The 18,363-nt window shown below is 50.8% G+C and overlaps 1 protein-coding gene across 1 annotated transcript in view; it reads right to left on the bottom strand.

Moving 5' to 3' along the window:
* Positions 1–18,363, bottom strand: part of TMEM178B (transmembrane protein 178B) — a gene marked incomplete at its 3' end in the record, with an annotated part of 365,464 nt that overhangs the window by 244,087 nt on the left and 103,014 nt on the right. The window contains exon 2 of the mRNA XM_082632498.1: positions 5,564–5,677. Coding sequence (XP_082488624.1) covers positions 5,564–5,677 — 114 coding nt within the window. The remainder of the gene's footprint in view (positions 1–5,563; positions 5,678–18,363) is intronic.

The following is an 18,363-nucleotide window of genomic DNA, read 5'->3' as shown; positions in this document are numbered from 1 at the left end:
GCACACAGTGAGAACCTCACACTGGCTGGGCTCAGAGGCAGATGCAGGGGAAGGAAAATGGCCAACACTGCAGGGGACCGAAGCTTCTCTGGTCTAGGATGTTTACCTCATTAGGCTGTTTTATGTAACATCAGCCAAAAACAAAGAAAAAATAGCTGGAGGGTGTCTGCTGGAGTTCAGACCTGGATCCTGAGTCTCAGATTCTTCTGAGGCCGAGAAGGGACCTCTAGGCAGCCCCTTCCTCCCTGGCATGGTTACCCCATCTGCAAGAGGCAGTTATCACTGTTATAATTACTCTTATCATCATCCCAACCCCTTGGGTCTACCACATTCATTCTGTCATAAGCAGGGATGGCTGGGGGACGAGGGACCAGAAACCTAGGCAACTCCTAGGCTGTAAGGCCAGAGGTCTGAGTAGGAGTAAAGTTCAGAGGGCAGATGAGCAGGCTGGTCCCGAAGGGCCAGGACAGTCCATCAGGAAAGGAGAAGGTAAGCGCCATCGGGCAAGAAGCCAACACAAGTCCAAGGCCAGAAGGCCAATGCCAGTGGGGAGGGGCAAGGAGCAGCTCTGGGCCCAGGAGGCGGGCGGTACCTAGGGGTGGCTGGAGGGAGTCTTAGCACCCGGGAGACTAGGGTTCAGGGGCAGGACGTGCTAATCCTCGAAAGAGGGGAGGGTGTGGAAGAGACTACGGAAGAGGCTAGAAGAGGGGGAACACGTGGCCAAGCAGAGTAAGAGAAGAATTCGGCACCAAGATCCACAGCAGATTAGCAGACAGGCTGGGCTTCCCACCATGCACAGCCTGGGTGGGGCTGGTCCCCCCAGACTGAGCTAAGCTACAGGCCTCTATGGTGGGTGGTCAGGAGTCTCGGGGTCAGGATCCAAGTGTGTCACTCAGGGGCGTGCACTAGACAAGACAGTTCTGAATTTTATTGCTTCTCCCTCTTAGCAGCACATCCACTGACATGTCCTCGCTCCTCCACGAAGCCTCCGTCTCTGCTCCCTCCCTCCCCTTCTCCCTCCCTCTTTAACTACATATCATATTGCTTCTGATTCCACTTTGCAAAGCTACTGTGTGAGGCTGTGTTTGTGTGTCCCTGGGGGTGGGGAGTGAGCCCTCAGGAGGATGGCAGGGGTGTGTGTCAGGGGGAGGAGATCATCTCTCCCTCCCTCCCTGGCCAGCTGGAAATGTGCTGTGTGACCATGCAATTTAATTAGCTGGACTTTCAGTCTTGACAGAAGGAAGCTTTAAAACAAAACAAAACAAAACAAAAACCTGGAGCTTTCTTGGCTCTCAGCCTCTTGAAAGATAGCGGAGAGGATGTGATTGCAGGAAAGCGGAATCCCAACTCCCTGATTCCCACTGCCAGGGGCAATCAACTGTGAGGGGAAACCTGCATCTTGAAAACGCCAAGTGGAAGGAGAGAATCTGAGTTCACACGCACACGACTCCGGAGCCTCAGGGCTTGGACCCTGGGGGAGACTCGTCAGCAGCTGCCCAGAGGCCCTGACAAGCAGAGCTGGAGACCAGGGGCTGAGAAAGGGCTGCCCTTCTCACGCCTTCCAGTGGGTACCTGGTCCTGCAGCCCCCAGGCAGGCCCCCCGCTGTGCCCCTGCCACCCGTTCCCCCAGCCCAGCTCCGCTCCATGCCCGCTCCTTCTGGCAGAAGCACCCACATCTCAGCAACATCATCTCCCCAGAGCCTGCTTTCTCAGCACCCTGGCTGCCCAGTTCCTATCACAGGCCCCCCAGGCCCCCCTCCCACCCCCTGCCCTGCCACTGGCAGCATCCAGGCCCCCAGCTGTGCTGAAAGCGCATTCCAAAGGGACACCAGTGACAGTGAAAGCAAAGGCACAACCACTAGGGATGGCCTCAGGGGGTCCTGAAGATTACACAAGGACACAGAATTCTCCAAACAAGCACAGCAACCCAAGCCTAGACTTCAGAGCACGAAAAGCCCGTGGGGATGTGTTCTAGTGAGAGGAGGAAGTGGCACCGTTTAAGATGTCACTGTACTGCCAGCCTGCTTGCCCTGACCACTGCCGATCTGCTTCTGTCATATTCCAGACATTAAACCAGACCACCCACCCAGAGAGTGGCATCAGCCAAGCTCATCTCCTGTAGCCACTGCCCCATCCTCGCCGGCCCAGTGATACTCACCCACCCTGCTCCAGCCCTGGAGGGGGCCGGAGGCTCCAGATCAGGAGTGCTGCAGCGCCCCCTCGGAGCCCACGGAGGCTGGACCCATGCCACTTGGGGTCACTGCGATCTCATGGGTGGCAGCAGACAGGGAGGAGGTCAAGGTGGGCTGCCCCAGGCCAACAGTCAGGTCTGGGTGGACTGAGGGCACGGTCCCAACTGTTGAAGGAGGTCTGCCTTCTCTGGGGGAGCTCTTGCCAGGGTGGGAAGGAGAAACAGGTACACCCAACACTTCCTCGGCAATCACCATCCAAGACAGATTCAGAACCGTGTCACCAAATCACCCAGAAAACTCAGTATTCAAACCTCCATAGCAGAGACCACCCTAAACACACATACACATGCACAAACACATTTGATTCTCCGACCTTTACTCCCCTGACTCATGGTTATTAGCTCTTTACACTTGGATTTATAAACCTAGCGACCTAAAGATAATTTTATTCTTTCGCCTGCTATTCATGTGACCATAAGGTGAATGAGCTCTCAGCCAAATAGTTAAGCCTCCCATTGGTGGGGTTAACTGTTCAAAACCCACAGCATAGTTTTAAACCAAATGGTGCTTTTCTTATTTGAAAAAAGTTTTTTCCACAACAGTGTTTGATGACCACATGCAAATTCTTGATGAAAATGTAGGTATAACCTAAGTTTAACCAAAGTCCAAAATACTTACCAGAAGTTATTTCAGAAGAAAAAAAAATCAATTTTTTTGCTTTGGCAAAAATTACTTACTGAGAAAAATTATAGAATGTAAGGTATTATGGCAAAATTATAAAATGATAACCAACCTCGTATTAAAGGAATTTATTTGATCCCACTGACAGTATTAAATAATACAGGACCCTCAAATAGGTAAAGAAATCAGAGTCTGTTTTTTTTTTTTAATTTCCAAAGCTTGACCATAGGGGTTTGCTAACCTTTGACAGTTTCTAGTTAATTTCAAAGAGGGCTTATGTGCCCATTTCCCACCTAATGTCCTATGGTATCTGACCTTTGAAAATTAAAACTGGCATTTACTACACCTCCCCATTGCGCCAACATTGCCAATTACGTTCAGCAGCAGCTTCAGGTGTGACCCAGGCTCGCCTGCTCTCCGGCTAAAAATAGTTGTCATCGATGTCGGGAATGGCAAACGCTCTCTGCCTGCTTCACAGCCCATCAGGTCACTCTGTGAAACAGGCAGATGAATCCCTCACCAAAGGGGAGCCTCGACTTCACCCAACATGGGGTGCCCAAAACTTCTGCATGTATCCGTCGCTGAGATGGCTTTTATCAGTTAAAAATAGATCTGTTAGCACCCCCATTCCCCACAGCAGCGCCTGCACGCTCGATTTTGCAGAACCTAAGGGCACTCCAGTTTCAGAACGAGAACCCGGGACACGCTGGGCTCAGAGAAGGTCCATAAAGCTTAGCATTAGCCTCCTCTCTACCTCTGCTAACACCATGTAACATATTTTCAGTGATGCCCTTGAAATATGCATCTGTGCAATTTACGCTAGAATAATTCTTCCTGCTGAAAAACTTTCACAAACTACCTTAACTGCTTGAAGCCATTATACTATATTGTAATTAGTGCATTGCCCTGTAATTATTTGCTTTGTGGATGTATCTCTCCACTCCTGCCCACCCTCCTCCACCTCCAGACATGAGCTCTCTGAAAGAGCTCCCTGTGGCCTCGATATCCACCGTGTGCCTGGTACACAGAAAAACTCGGTAACTGTGATTGAACTGAGTGACTCTGAATTGAAGCCGAAATACCGACAACTTCTTCCTTCTGAGATTCCATGATGCCCCTCCCCTCCACTGCACCGCTTAAGTTATGTTTAAGTGGTTCTTCTACCAGGCTCGTCATGTATCTTGAACATGCACTGTAGGTGTCTATTAAGTGACTATCCCAGACCAATGCAACTTGACAAATAAGCAGTCACTGCCAGGGATTTATATACTTGGCTCTTAACATGTGTCCCTTCAAACAGGAAATTAATAACCCTGATTACTAGTGTCCCTAAGGCAAATCTCACATTAAAATTAAATAAGTATGTGGTATGCTTAGCTCAATGTCTAGCACCTGAGGATGCCCATTGGCCATTAGCTCCCTGTTCCCAGGTTCTGGTTCGTGTCTCCAGCAGTGAGAAAGCTTGTAAGGGTCGGGGGGAACCATTTGGTTAATGCATGCCTATCTGCTCATACCTGCCCTATGTCATTTTGGGCCACTGGCAATAAGTAACACTCATCCAGACACCTAGTCAGAATCTTTTTCCTGAAACCAACGAACGATTGCTCCGCCTGTTTAATTTTACTTGTCTCTCACCCCACCCCCACTTCAAGCTATGGTGATTTGATTAAAACCAAACCAAAAAGTGGAACATAGCTGGTGGGCCCCATGCATGCAAAAGACAATGAGGCAACGGTAAAGAGAAAAAAGATGGTTTTGACCTTCTTCAAAGTTTACCGATTACAGGATCCTTGTTATCAAGAAACAAAGAGCCTCCTTCACATAGAAGCACAAACTGAAAGTTAATCTTGTGACATTATGTGAAAAAAGCTAGAATCAGGAAGAAATGACCAATGCACCAGAGGCAGCGTGGAGCTTACTAAGAGGAAGAATGTGTTCACAGGAAGAACAGTGCCGGTGATGAAGGAGAACTTTCCTGACACAGACAAGCAGGTGGATCCCCATGGAGCAGAAAAGTAAAAATAGCCAACCAACTCTGTCTGCTCATTAAGTCACCCTCTCATCATAATTTAAGTCTCTGAGAATCCCTGACCAAGAATTTCCCTAACCAATGGAGGCAGATATTCTGATCTCCTCTGAGCAATCACATGCGAACATGGGTCCCAAAGCCTATCATTCTAGGGGAAACAGAAACTTGTAAGTTGAGGACCAGCCCCTCCCGCTTCGTGACCCCTCCGACATGCAAATTCCCAGCGCCACCACTGCCTGCACCACCACCGGGTCTTAGCAGGTCTTACCCCATGAGGGATTAGCAGGTTGCCACAGTAACACCCCAAGCAACTTGGAGACATGCTGGACTTGAATCCCAGGAGTTGGTTTGGTCAGACAGGTGAAATCTTAAATGCCTACCAGGATGGCGAAGCAAGACCACTGATCACCATCTAACTGCTGGTCGTTTTTTGTTTTAATGGTAGAAGCAAACTCCTCAAAAGCTACAATGCCATCAAAACCAACCGAGGCCACTGTGACCCACAGACATCGACACTTTAAGGATTGCCGCCAAGTTCTGAAACTGTCCACAGGTCTCACACGGAGGGGCATCTGTCCATCCGGACCGAGCTGCTGATGGGCATCCAGTCTCCGCGCCCTCCACAGGTCACAGCCAGAGAAAGAAACTCAGGTGTACTTACGCAGGGCGTGCCACTCATCCTGGCGGATGGTCTTCGTGATGTTGAAGGTGAGGTTCCTGGGGATGGTGGCTGAGGAGTAGTGGTATTTGATGTATGTGCATCTCTCAATTTCTCCTGGCAAAGAGAGACAGGAGACCAGATGTTAATGAGGCAGCAACCAGGTCTGGGGCAGTCTCCAGGATCCATTTTTCTGTCCTGGGGCAAGGGACTCGTTCCATATTGGGCCTGGTGACACCTACATTTTACATGTACAAGGTAATAACCTGGACTCCAAAAAAGCAAGAGAGTAAGACAAAATCAAACGCCATGGATTTAGATAGAAAAATACACCTCTGGCATCATTCAGAGGTGGGAAGAGTCAACATTTAGGCTGATAGCAGCTTGTTAAGAAAGCAGTAGCCATGTGTGTTTAACCTTAAGAAAATCAAGAAAATCAAGGGAGGAAGTTTGGCACCTAAAGACGTTTAGAGTTTGCACCCACAGACCAGTTAAGAGCAGGCCTCGGCCTTAATCATGTAGTACGTGCTAACTTGTGGAATGCTGAGCTAGAGGGGGCCTCTTGCCTTTTCTCTATCCCCTGCCCCCCCCCACCTCTGAACACAAAGCACTCAAAACCATCTGTATCTCCTTGAACAAGTCTCTTCTCAGATTTCTTGGACAAAATTGAAGCCCCTTGACATACTCAACACCTGGTCCAATAGGACTTTTACTGAGAAGCTGTGATCAATCAATGCATGCTTTGCTAGTCAGATTGTCAAAATAGTCCTACATCTTAGAGCAGAGGCCCTCCAAGTGTGGCCCTGGGATCACAGCATCAGCATCCTTTGGGAACTTTCTAGAAATGTCATTTCCCAGGCCTGACCCCAGACCTGCTAAATCAAGAACCCGGAGGTAGAGCCTACAATCTGAATTTTAATAGGCCCTCCAGGTGATTCTGTTGCACACTTTAGTTTGAGAACCGACACCTTCGAGAATCTAACAGAATTGCCAAAGCATGAATTTATCAATCCGCCATGTTTGCAAATTCCAAAAGGAAGGCATGATTAGGAGTCTTTGGCCTCCTGCAGACACTTCCATCGACACTTGCGTATCTGGGGGATGTTAAAACTCAGTGTCAGCGCATTGTGAACAATCAGGAAAGGTGTCATTTTTAAAGGTTACGGGTTTTAAAATTTGGTTTTGCACCTGAATGGATTTTGATGGTAATCCATTTTGCACCCCACTGATTTTCAATTTATAAGTGGTGGCACCTGATTCAACTGTCTGATTCCCTGGCTCACTGTCAGCAGGGAACCTGGCAATTGGTGCAGTGCAGTAATTTAGACAGCGCCTTATTGTAAATCATATCTGGACAACCGCCCACTGCCCATTATTGGCAGCCACTCTTTCAGTGGGACAGATGCTGTCCAAAGGGGCAAAGTTTGAGGAAAGTGTTATGCCCTATTTTTCTTTTTCTTTTTTTTTTTTTTTGCGGTACGCGGGCCTCTCACTGTTGCGGCCTCTCCCGTTGCGGAGCACAGGCTCCAGACGCGCAGGCTCAGCGGCCATGGCTCACGGGCCCAGCCGCTCCGCGGCATGTGGGATCTTCCCGGACCGGGGCACGAACCCGTGTCCCCTGCATCGGCAGGCGGACTCTCAACCACTGCGCCACCAGGGAAGCCCTGCCCTATTTTTCTTTTAATTTCTCAACTCCTCTGCCTTTCTCCCCTTAGCCTACAAACATCCTGAGTCTCTCGCATGCCATACCATCCCCCAGACCACATCCCCCCCCACCTCTATGTTCCTTCTTCCCTAAGTCGGTAATACTTCTAGAAAAAGCCTAGAGTCTGTCATACAGAGTGAAGTAAGTCAGAAAGATAAAGACAAATACCACATGCTAACACATATATATGGAATTCAAGAAAAAAATGTCATGAAGAACCTAGGGGTAAGACAGGAATAAAGACACAGACCTACTAGAGAATGGACTTGAGGATATGGGGAGGGGGAAGGGTAAGCTGTGACAAAGTGAGAGAGAGGCATGGACATATATACACTAGCAAACGTAAGGTAGATAGCTAGTGGGAAGCAGCCGCATGGCACAGGGAGATCAGCTCGGTGCTTTGTGACCGCCTGGAGGGGTGGGATAGGGAGGGTGGGAGGGAGGGAGACGCAAGAGGGAAGAGATATGGGAACATATGTATAACGGATTCACTTTGTTATAAAGCAGAAACTAACACACCATTGTAAAGTAATTATGCTCCAATAAAGACGTAAACAGAAAACAAAGTAGTCTGCCAGTCTCCGCTTCAACGCACACTCACACCTCACTTCCATAACCATTTCCATTAATAGCATCACCTCCCATCCAGTCCGCATCACAAACCCCAGTCATCCCCAAGGCTTTCCCAGCCTTAGTGGTGCCACTCCTCCCTGGCATTCAACTGGTCACCAAATTCGGTCAGTTCTGTCTCAGAACTGTCCCTGGAGTCCAGCCTGCCCTCTCTGTCCCCACTCCCTCTATCACAGTTGCACAAAAACGGTGACTGATCTCAACAAACAGCCACATTTGCTGAGGACTTACTAGGTAGGAGAGACTTGCCAAGAGCCTTGTAGACCAGTGGTTTCCAACTTTCCTCATGCCCTGGCGCATGTAGAAGAGATGTGTGCAGGGCAGCCGGGATGAGCAGATGGGCTGCTGCGCCCGGTCCAGCCTCGGGGAGGGTTGAAGGAACCACACCTCAGCCACCTGTAACCTATTCGCGGCTTCTGTACTCGTCCCACCAGCGGGACACCGTTATGAACACTGCCCTACTAACCCTTTCTATAACCCAATTAAGTAGGAGTTACGATGCTCATCACCCCTATTTTACGAATAAGAAAATGAAGCCTGAAGAAAATGAAGTGACTTGCCCAAGGGAGTTAGCAGTCCCAGGATTAGAACTCAGAATTGTCTGATGGGAGTCTCCTCCACCAGGCCACCCTCCGCACCGCTGCTCGGACTGCATTCCAGAAGGAAAATGCATTCCAGAAAATGCAGTCTCTTTCACACACGGGATAAACCCAACACTCCCGGCAGAAAGTCCCAGCCCCCATTGGGCCCCAGCCACTACACACCCTAGGCTCCAGCCAGGCGCACCGCCCCACATACCCTGCCCTGATAATGCCCTGTCCGCTCACTACTCTCCCTCCTCTCCTCCCTGCCTGTCTTTCACCTGGTACATCTCCAGCTCCTCGGCAAAGCCTCCCTGCATCTAGGACAGCACACAGCAGCAGGCATTCAACGTCCCCTCCTTCTCCCTCCCTATGCTCTTTCTCCTACTGCAGCCAGCCCACCGATGGGCTGTGATTTATCTATTTACACGCCTCACTCCCCCAATGGATGATGAGTTTCTCAAGGGCAGAGACCCGTCTTACTCGTCCATCTTTATCTCCCTGGCCACCAGCACAGGGCGGGCACCAAGAACACGTGCTTTGAAGAAAGCAATGAATAATATAAGGCGCCCTTTAGAAGACCACAGTGGGCAAGGAATCCAACTGCTTCTATTATATGCAAGAGATTAAAATAATTGAGGCAAATTAGAATGTCCTGAATAAAAGGAGGTGATTGTTGCAGAACTCTGGGATCCTACAGCAAATACCTCTTCCCTGTCTGGACAACGTAAGAAGAGGCTTGTCGATCACATATGAACATGGAATAGCCTCTCACTGCACTTTGTAAATGTAATCCGATGGTCAACTAGGTCAATGGTTTGGGGTGGAATAAACAGGAAAAGAAAGAAGAGAGGGAGATATAAGGGAGAAAGGGTTTTTACATGAATATCATCAGCAACTACCTGGGACATATACAGTTGAGCAGGTTGTGCACTGCGTAAGGGCACCTCCCGAGGGTACCCAGGTGCTGAAGTCCAGCTGCTGCTCTGCTTGCCAAGACATGCACCCTGGTGGGGTATGCGGGATATGTCCCTAGCAGAGAGGCTGCCTTTTTCTAACTTGCACAAAGATGTCATGCAAACTGGCAGCCACCCTACATTCCGCGATTTCAAGATCAAACAAAATCCTCCCTGGACCCAGCTTGGGAGACACAAGACAGGATCCCACTGGTAAGAGCTAGATTGGTGCCTGTCACTCATGTCTGAGAAAAGTACCTGATTTCCTAGCCAAGACCAGGTTCTCTCAGCCTCAAAACATACTCAACAAGTGGCCACAGGTTCCAGGCTCCCTGAGCCTCCCTCACCCCCAGCCCACCCAGCCAGTGAGGGAAGAGGCCACCTGACACTCGACAAGAGCAAGGAGCTGACGGACAGGCACCGCGGGCAGGGCAGCTGGCCAGGAAGCCTGGCTGGAGAACTTCCCAGCAGCCCCGCTGGAGGCCCTCACTATTTGCTTTGCCTCAAGGATGCAAGCATCCCGCCTATGACAGCAATTAAATTTGAAAGACTCAAATATTGCCTAAGAAGAAAGGCAAAATATTTACCCATGTGTCTACAGGTCCTGTCAGTGTGCTAGGCTTTTGTCAGTTCAGGCACCATCTGGGCACCAAATTCGTGTGCCCAGAATGTGGGCTTCCCAATACAAACCTATTTTCCTGCAAAGAACGGGTTAGCGGGGCGACCTGGAAGGCAACGGAGAAGCCCATGACCTTCCCCACCTCCTGCATTCCAGCCCAGAGACATGAGCTTCCGGCTCTGGAAGCCTCAGCTGGGGGGCCAGAAAACTGGTCAGTGGGGCAGCAGGGGTGGCCCCTCCTGTGAGCCCCTTGGGACTTTATGCCTTCAGCCACGCTCTGCCCTCTGAGCATGCCCTCCTATCTGCGGGTCAGGGTCCCAGGGAGATAGGATACCCAAACGGGTAACCGAGGAGAGTTTCCAAAAGGGACAATTTACGAAGCTGAGCACAGAGTGTAAAGAGACCAGCCGACGGTGGTGCAGGGCCCTGGGGCTGGCAACACAAGGATGTGGTTATAACACCGAGACCGGGAAAGGCGGGGGGCGGGGGTGATGCAGGCTTCGGCAGGGCGTCACAGCCAACCTGTGTGAGGGGCAGGGAATAAGCACCCAAAATCTCACTCCTCCTACCCTCATTCCCTGCCGCTCCCCCGGTTTCCTGAATCCACCTGGTGCAGGGGGGCAGCCTCTGAGCACAGAGCAGGTGAAGGTGGGGACTGGACCCAAGGGGCAAACACAAGCATCCAGCTCACTCTCCCCTTCTTCCTCTTTCCTTTCACACCTCCCCGGCCCTCTCCCCTTCTACAACATCACTCCAGCTTCCCTTAGTCCAAGGCTAGCACCTTCCTCCTCTCCCCCACCTCCACCTCTCAAGGTCTTCAGTGGCAAAGGGAGACCCAGGAACAAGGAACGGGGAGTGACTGTTCCTATCCTTTTTCTGCCTTTTAAATCCTTTAAGACCCAAGGCATGAGTGTAATAATTCATGCTAAATACTAACGTACTTCCTGCACATAGTAAGTGCTCAATAAATACCAGTTATTATGAATTGCTGCCCTAAGACTACTTACTCTAAGGGGGCAAGACCACAGGAAATTAGAAATATCAGCAACCAATGTTTATATCCCACTATACACACACAGAGGCAGGGGGTGGGGAGAGGGGGAGAGAGAAATTTCACATGCAATACCCCTAGGAGGCTGGTAGCACAAGAGCCCTGATGTACACTGGGCATATGAGGAAACAGACTGGGGGGTGGGCAGCAGAGACAGCGTACACAACGAACTCTGGATTCTGATCGTGCTCTACAATGATACCAGCAGGCAATATTCCTTTCACGCGCATCTGCTATCAGCAAGACCTGGTTTCCTAAGTAGCTGTAGAAGGAGTCTATTACTCCACCGTTACGTATATTAAGTGGAAACCTTCTTGGGCAGGGTGATTTCAGAGGCAGTGCTAGGACCCATCCCCACACCATCTAAACTTACTTCCCTAAACAGGTGCCACAGCACTTATATTCATGCATTAGAGAATCATTCCTTTGGGTCAGACATTGTTCTCTTAGGTACCTATTTTTAAAGCTCTTTTAAGTAAGTCCAAAGAGGGCAGGTCTGAGTCACTAGTGTCTAGGTGTGGATGAGATTCCGAAATCCCCTTCCTCCAGAGGGACCCTCAGCAGCAGAGGGACCCTAGAGAAAAGAGGCTGAGAAGGGCGTGAGGATCCCAGCAGCTCACGAGGGAGGGGGAGGGTGTGCTGTAAAGGCAACCCTGCAACTTCACGACCATATCTGGTGCTGATCAGCGTGGGCCTGAGAAAGAACCAGAACGTGGGACCCCCTCCCCAGCTCTCACTTTAAAAGTGGAGTGATGCCGGCTGGGTATGCGATGGTCAAACGTATTTAGGAAAAATTGGGTTCAACAATGTTTAAAAGGTTTACTTACTGCAGGACCTAAAGAGTTCTTAATGTACACCGTAACTCCCCTAAAGGGGACAGGTATGGCGTGCAGACCTCCCCAGACTCCTTTGACCCCAAATCCTTTCTTATTCAAAGAGCAGTTCCTATCGCTCAACTGTGAGCTCCTCAAACCCAGAAACCAGGTCTCTTGTTTGCATTTCTACTCCCAGGGCCAGGCAAGCAATACATATCTGGATGAGTGGGGAATAGACACCTCAATACATATCTGGATGAATGGGGAATAGACACCAGGGTCTGTCCTTTCATCATACAAGATAAAGGAAGTAGTTGGCCCCAAGTATGTGCTGGCCTCCTCTCCGTAGCCATATCTGGGAGCCGCCAGCAATGCAGCACCAGGCTCAGATGCCCATCCAGGAGCTGTGTTTGCACGATGCCCTGAAGTCAGTCTGGGACCTTTGTGGGCAGGACGAGAGCCATGGCTCTCGGCGCTCTTGGCCCACCTCAGACTCCAGCCGCAGCTGCAGTGAGTGCTCCCGGGCATGCTGATGGCACCCACGTCAGGTCCCTGGCAAGTCTCCTGCCTCATTGCAACTCACAGGTCACTTGGCCCTCAATGGGCAGCCCACAAGGGTGCAGGAGAGTCAATACTCACAAGAGAGACCCTCAACCCAGGGCGTGAGAGACAGAGAGCAAGCACCCCACCCACTGGAGGATGACCACAAGGTGCCCTCTGCACAGTGACCCTGAGGGTAGCCCTGGGATCCAAACTGACGCTCACAACAGGAACCTGTTCGGCACTGCGCCATCCTCCACTGGCTTCTCCTCCTTCCCGGGAACTCCCCCAAAGTCCCTGTCTCGGGCTCTGCTTTGGGGGACCAAACACTGAAGAACCACCACCTAGGGGAGAGTAGTGCAAATGGTTTATATGTTTGAGAAGTGTGAACAGTAAGAAGTAAAAAAGTTGGTCCAACTTGATCCCGAGGTTGCTGTGAAGGGTCCCATCAGCAACCAGGGCTGAGGCAGCCTCTGCTCCTGCTCAGCCTCCCTTGTTGCTCATGTTCTTTTCTTCTTGATATTCGAGCATCCTAAAATTTAAGCTTCTGAGCGTCCCCGTGTTTCCTTCATTCCAGAGCTCCTTCTTTAAAAAAATTAAATCTGGGCTTCCCTGGTGGCGCAGTGGTTGAGAGTCCGCCTGCCGATGCAGGGGACACGGGTTCGTGCCCCGGTCTGGGAAGATCCCACATGCCGCAGAGCAGCTGGGCCCGTGAGCCATGGCCGCTGAGCCTGCGCGTCCGGAGCCTGTGCTCCGCAAGGGGAGAGGCCACAACAGTGAGAGGCCCACCTACCGCAAAAAATAAATAAATAAATAAATAAATAAATCTATTCACAATGCCTTCCATACGCCAGACACTCATTTTATCCCACGTCATCCTCACAACAACCTTGTGAGGTAAATATTACAGTACTATCCCCGTGTGACTGAAGGAAGAGAGAGTTTAGACAGATGAAGGCCTTCTCTGGAGCCACCCAGCCAGCAAGGAGAACAGCCAGTGTCTGGGTGTCAGTGCAGCGGTTTCAGACACCACAGCTGTAATGATTCACTGCCTGGTTGTAGATTCATAGGGAACAAGGATTATTTTGCAGCCACAGTGCTTTGTATGTGGAACGTGATACATCCACTGATGAAGACGAAAGGGAGGAAGGAACATCACCCATGTGTTGTCTGCTGCTCCTGCTTCCTCGGTGCCAACGGTGAGAGTGGCCAGGACACTGGCGTCGGTCCCGCTGACCGGCCCTGGCCTCAGCCTTCTACAGAGTGAGCTCTTACGGTCTCACTTTGACATCTGTCTCGCCCACTGGGCTGGCAGTTCTTAACCACTGTTCTAGCCCGAGGCCTGTGCTCTGTGCCTCATAAATGGAAAGACTAAGTCAAAGGTAGAAAGAACTCACTGGAAAAAAATTGAAAGCCAACCTTTAAAAAAAAAAAAAAAAAGAAAGAAACCGGTTGAAGATTTAAATCTTGGACTTCACCTCCTCCTTAAAGGGCATTTTCTCAAAAAAAAAAAAAAGTTAAAATTACACCTTAGAAGGGAGAGGAAGTAGAGAGAATCTCCTTTGGCAAATGAGGAAAGCCATTATCAGATTAGCATTATCAATGCTGGATTCTTCAGCCAGCCACAAGAGTGGGGATGGAGGTTAGGGGGTTAAAGGTTTGAGATCAGAAGCAAAACCATGTCCCCGATGAAAGGGGAGGGAAGCAAACCAGGGGTGTCCCAGGGGTTCAAGGAGGGCAGACGGGACTGGGGTCCCCAAGCCCGACAGGATGGGGAGGCGGGTGACGAGGGCGGCGATGTTTACAAGTGCTCCCGGATCTCAGACAGGTCTTCTCAAACGCTTACTGCAGGAGAGACCTCGCCGGCCCGCCCCGCCCCCATCTCCTCTTCAGTGTCTCCTGCCCCTTCCAGGTGTCCTGAGCCGAAGGATTTGCAAGGCCTATCGCTGCTGCCAACCTGGCGAGAAAGAATGTTTTCTTTTCTTCATGCTGAGGAAGAGTGTTACCGACGTTTCACTTTTAATGCTTCAAACGCATTCCATTTGGCGTGCACTGTTCTGTGTGTTTGTGGTGTCGGCGCGGCCTTTTAATGTCGTTCCGTATGCAACGCACAGACAGACTCCTAAATATTTCATTCCTTTCCATTCAATGTTTCATAAACGCTTGTTAGGAGCCATGTTCAGAGGGCCCCCTGACTCACACACAGGGAAAAACCCTGCTCCCAAATGCCAGCCCTCCTCCCCATTTCTGACCCTTCACCCTCTCCTCTAACACTTCTGCTGGCTACTACTGTAACACAGTTGTTTGTATATTCATCATCTCTTCCTCTCTATGGTAAGTGCTCTGGGATAGGGGAGCTTGTGGTTTTCATCTTTGTACTCCTGACGGCCAAGATGGTGCTTTGAGTATGGTACAAATGACCCTTGACCAACATGGGTTTGAACTGCACGGGTCCACTTATTCACAGATGTTTTCAATTGTAAAGACTATAGTACTGGGCTTCCCTGGTGGCGCAGTGCTTGAGAGTCTGCCTGCCAATGTATGGGACACGGGTTCGAGCCCTGGTCTGGGAGGATCCCACATGCCACGGAGCGACTGGGCCCGTGAGCCACAACTACTGAGCCTGCGCATCTGGAGCCTGTGCTCCGCAACAAGAGAGGCCGCGATAGTGAGAGGCCCGCGCACCGCGATGAAGAGTGGCCCCCGCTTGCCACAACTAGAGAAAGCCCTCGCACAGAAACGAAGACCCGACACAGCCAAAAAAAAAAAAAAAAAAAAAATTACAGTACTATACGATCCACGGTTGGTTGAAATCAATGATACAGAGGAACCGCGTATAGGATATCCTGACTGTAAGTTATACTCAGATTTTCGACTGCACAGAGGGGGCCACGCTTAACCCCTTCATTGTTCAAGGGTCAACAGCAACTCCTTTTAACAATCATTTATGTTCAGTGAATGCTTTCTATGTGTTAAGTACTGTACAAAGGACTTTACTACACATTATCTCATTTAATCCTAAAAGTTAGGCTCTGTTACTATCCCCATTTCACAGATGAGGACATAGAGGCTTAGAGAGGTCTCCTGCCCAAGAATGCAGAGCTATTACTCGGCACAGGTGGTATGTAAACCCACCTACCCCGCTCCCTAGCACCGCACTCTACCCACTTGTGAAGAGAAACTGGGAAAAACCAAGCTCTTCAGAAAAAGAGAGTCCCTCCAAGGTTTTCTATCGGAAACAAGGCAAAACTTTTCCATGTGCAGGGATTTCCAGCTTCTACAGACTTTGCTGCTCTTATCAGAGCAGGACAGAATGTTTGCTTCCAGAGCTCCCCTAGTGAGCTGGCCAGAAGACGGCTCCTAGTCGTGGTGGAAGAGGGCTGAGAACGTGTCTACCAGCCCCACACTTGGCCACAGCCCTGCCCCCGCTCCCAGGACAAGCCGCTCATCAGCAGGGGGGCCTCAGGCAAGTTACTCAGCCTCTCAGAACCTCATTTCTTCATCTGCAAAATGCAGATAATGATAGTACCCACCTCTTAAGATCGACGAGGAATAAATGAGACAACGTATGTAAAACCTGCTCCAGAGTAAGCACTCGAGAAATGCTCATTTATCAGTTCTATCTCTGGGACACACACCCGCTCCCATATAACAGCCCATAAATATGTAAAGACAGCTCTCACACCCCTCCCACCCAAGGCTCCTTTTCTTCCAGCTGAGAACATCCAGGTTCCACCCCCACAGTCTCAGAACCCAGCACCATACTGGTCATCCCCAAGGTTCAGCCACACGTCAAAATCTCTCCCAGTGCAACACTGACCACGATCGTTCCCTGAGGACGCAAAACCTACGCCTCCCCTGGTCTGGAGCCGTAACTATATCAGCACAGCCAGGTTCCCTGTGAGCTTTGCGGGCAGCCACGTCACAGGGCTGGTCACATGCAGGAGACGACGCACAAGTGCTTTCCTCCAGGGAAGCTATGTTGCCACCATGGGCTTGGGCACCTACCTTTTCTCATTTGGGGTTGTTTTTTGTAGTCTGATTTGTTACCTCCTGTGGGATCTCCTATTTGTTCCAGGCCCCTGAAGAAATGTTTGGATGGTGATGCTGTCCTTTCATGAATTAGCGATCAGTCCACACACTCCATCAGCAGGCCACCCCCATCCTCATCCAGGTCATCACTAAAATCCCCCAACAGGGCAGTGTTGAGGGCAGAACTCTGTGCACGTGCACACACACACACACACACATTTCCTTGTGATCAGAAATCAAACCGTTAAGAGAGAGCTTTTCGGGTGGGACCATCCAGCCTGCTGTGAATTCACATCCCCGATCCACCTCCCCAGGCCCACGTCTGCGTCTTGTGTACCTGGATGTCATGAAAGACCCCGTCTGCACCGTTCACCCCACCTACCGGTCTAGGAACTGCATCCACAGAGGGGATGAGGTCAGCTCAGCACCACAGCTTCCTTGCTGAGCACCCCGCCACCCCCCACTGTTTCCTAAGCCCTTTCCCTCTAGCCCAGCTGCTCGTCTGCGTCCACGGAATCCCCAGAGTCCCCTTTATTGAAAATCTGGACACGGCACACCTACCCCCAGGCTCGCAGCACCCTGGACGCCACAGCTTCCTCTGACCGTCCGGTCTCCCTTCGCAAACGGGGTGACCTCACTGGAGAAACGACCTCCCACGCTCCCTGCCATCCTTCTACATCATCTGGCGGCCAACACAGCAATCGAGGAATAGAAATGAGGCCTCTCTGCTGCGTGACCCCCACGCATGTCCACGCCCCGCCCCTCGGAGCACGGTCCCCACGCCTCTGGGTCCTGGCTCCACCCTCACCCCCGCCCCAGGCTCTTCTCATCGCCTTACCAAGTGACTCCTTGACTCACCACTGTAGCATCGGACATTTCACAGTCTTCTGTGCTAAAGGTCGCCTCATCTTTTGTGGGATCTACAACCTTTCCATGCTCATGCTTCCTTGTTCCCGGATTTTGAACATCTTTTCCCCTTTCTGGGTCTTAAAAATGTCTTGTTTAAAACATGCGAAAAGTGTCATTACACAGTAACTTCCTCACAAAAGGAAAATAAAGAACGAGGTGTCATCGTGCTGGCCTCACACCACCCATCTTCCCTGCAAGGTTCTGGCCGCCTTTTTCCCCAACTTGCTCATGTATTTTCCAGCTTGAAACAGGCTGCTTGGGAAAGAATGAGAAGGTGAGGTGTGGCTTTAAATTACCATCGGGGGTGTAGTAAATCACCTGCTCCCTTATCCCCATCACATCCCTAATGACCCTCCGGAAAGTTCAGGGCCCTGAGCTGCCACTGCCCTCCCCAAGGCTGCCTCCCACCCCGGAGCACCGACACCCCGTGCGCAAGTCTGGGGCTCCTCCGGGCACACTTTCAGCTGCTGGAAGCATCATCCATCTCCAGGCCCTGACAGACAAACAAACGAGGAGAGGAGGAGACCGCATCTGGTTTTTCACTGGAAAACAATGAGCTCATGCTTTCTCTCCAGAGACCCAGGAAGTAGAGACAGACCCGGAGATGGGGAGACAGTGACGTAGGCAGGCAGGAGTGATGAGGGATGGGCAGGAAAGACGGAGGACGCCAGGCTGGCACTTTTTTAATGTCACTTTTGATAGGAAACCCCAGCTCTCAGGCTGGAGGGAATCATCCATATTCTTTCAATTAAGGATCCAGCATGAGGCACACACTGTCCTAACGGGGAGGAACAGTGAGAAGATAAACCCAGTTGGAAATTCTTCATGCCTGCTCCTTCAGAGAAAAGTAAGATGATGGTCCCTGAGCTGCCAGCATCGCAGACGCAGGGGCAAGGATGGCTCTGCCTTTCCATGGCACTGCTGCTCCCAGGTGGGCTCCAGATCGGATCGTGGGCACTGTTAGC

Source organism: Mesoplodon mirus (assembly GCF_964341445.2).
Source record: "Mesoplodon mirus genome assembly, chromosome: 9".
In the NCBI taxonomy this organism is placed as follows: Eukaryota; Metazoa; Chordata; class Mammalia; order Artiodactyla; family Ziphiidae; genus Mesoplodon; species Mesoplodon mirus.
The sequence above is the reverse complement of the archived record's forward strand: the minus strand, read 5'-3'. Positions and strand labels throughout refer to the sequence as shown.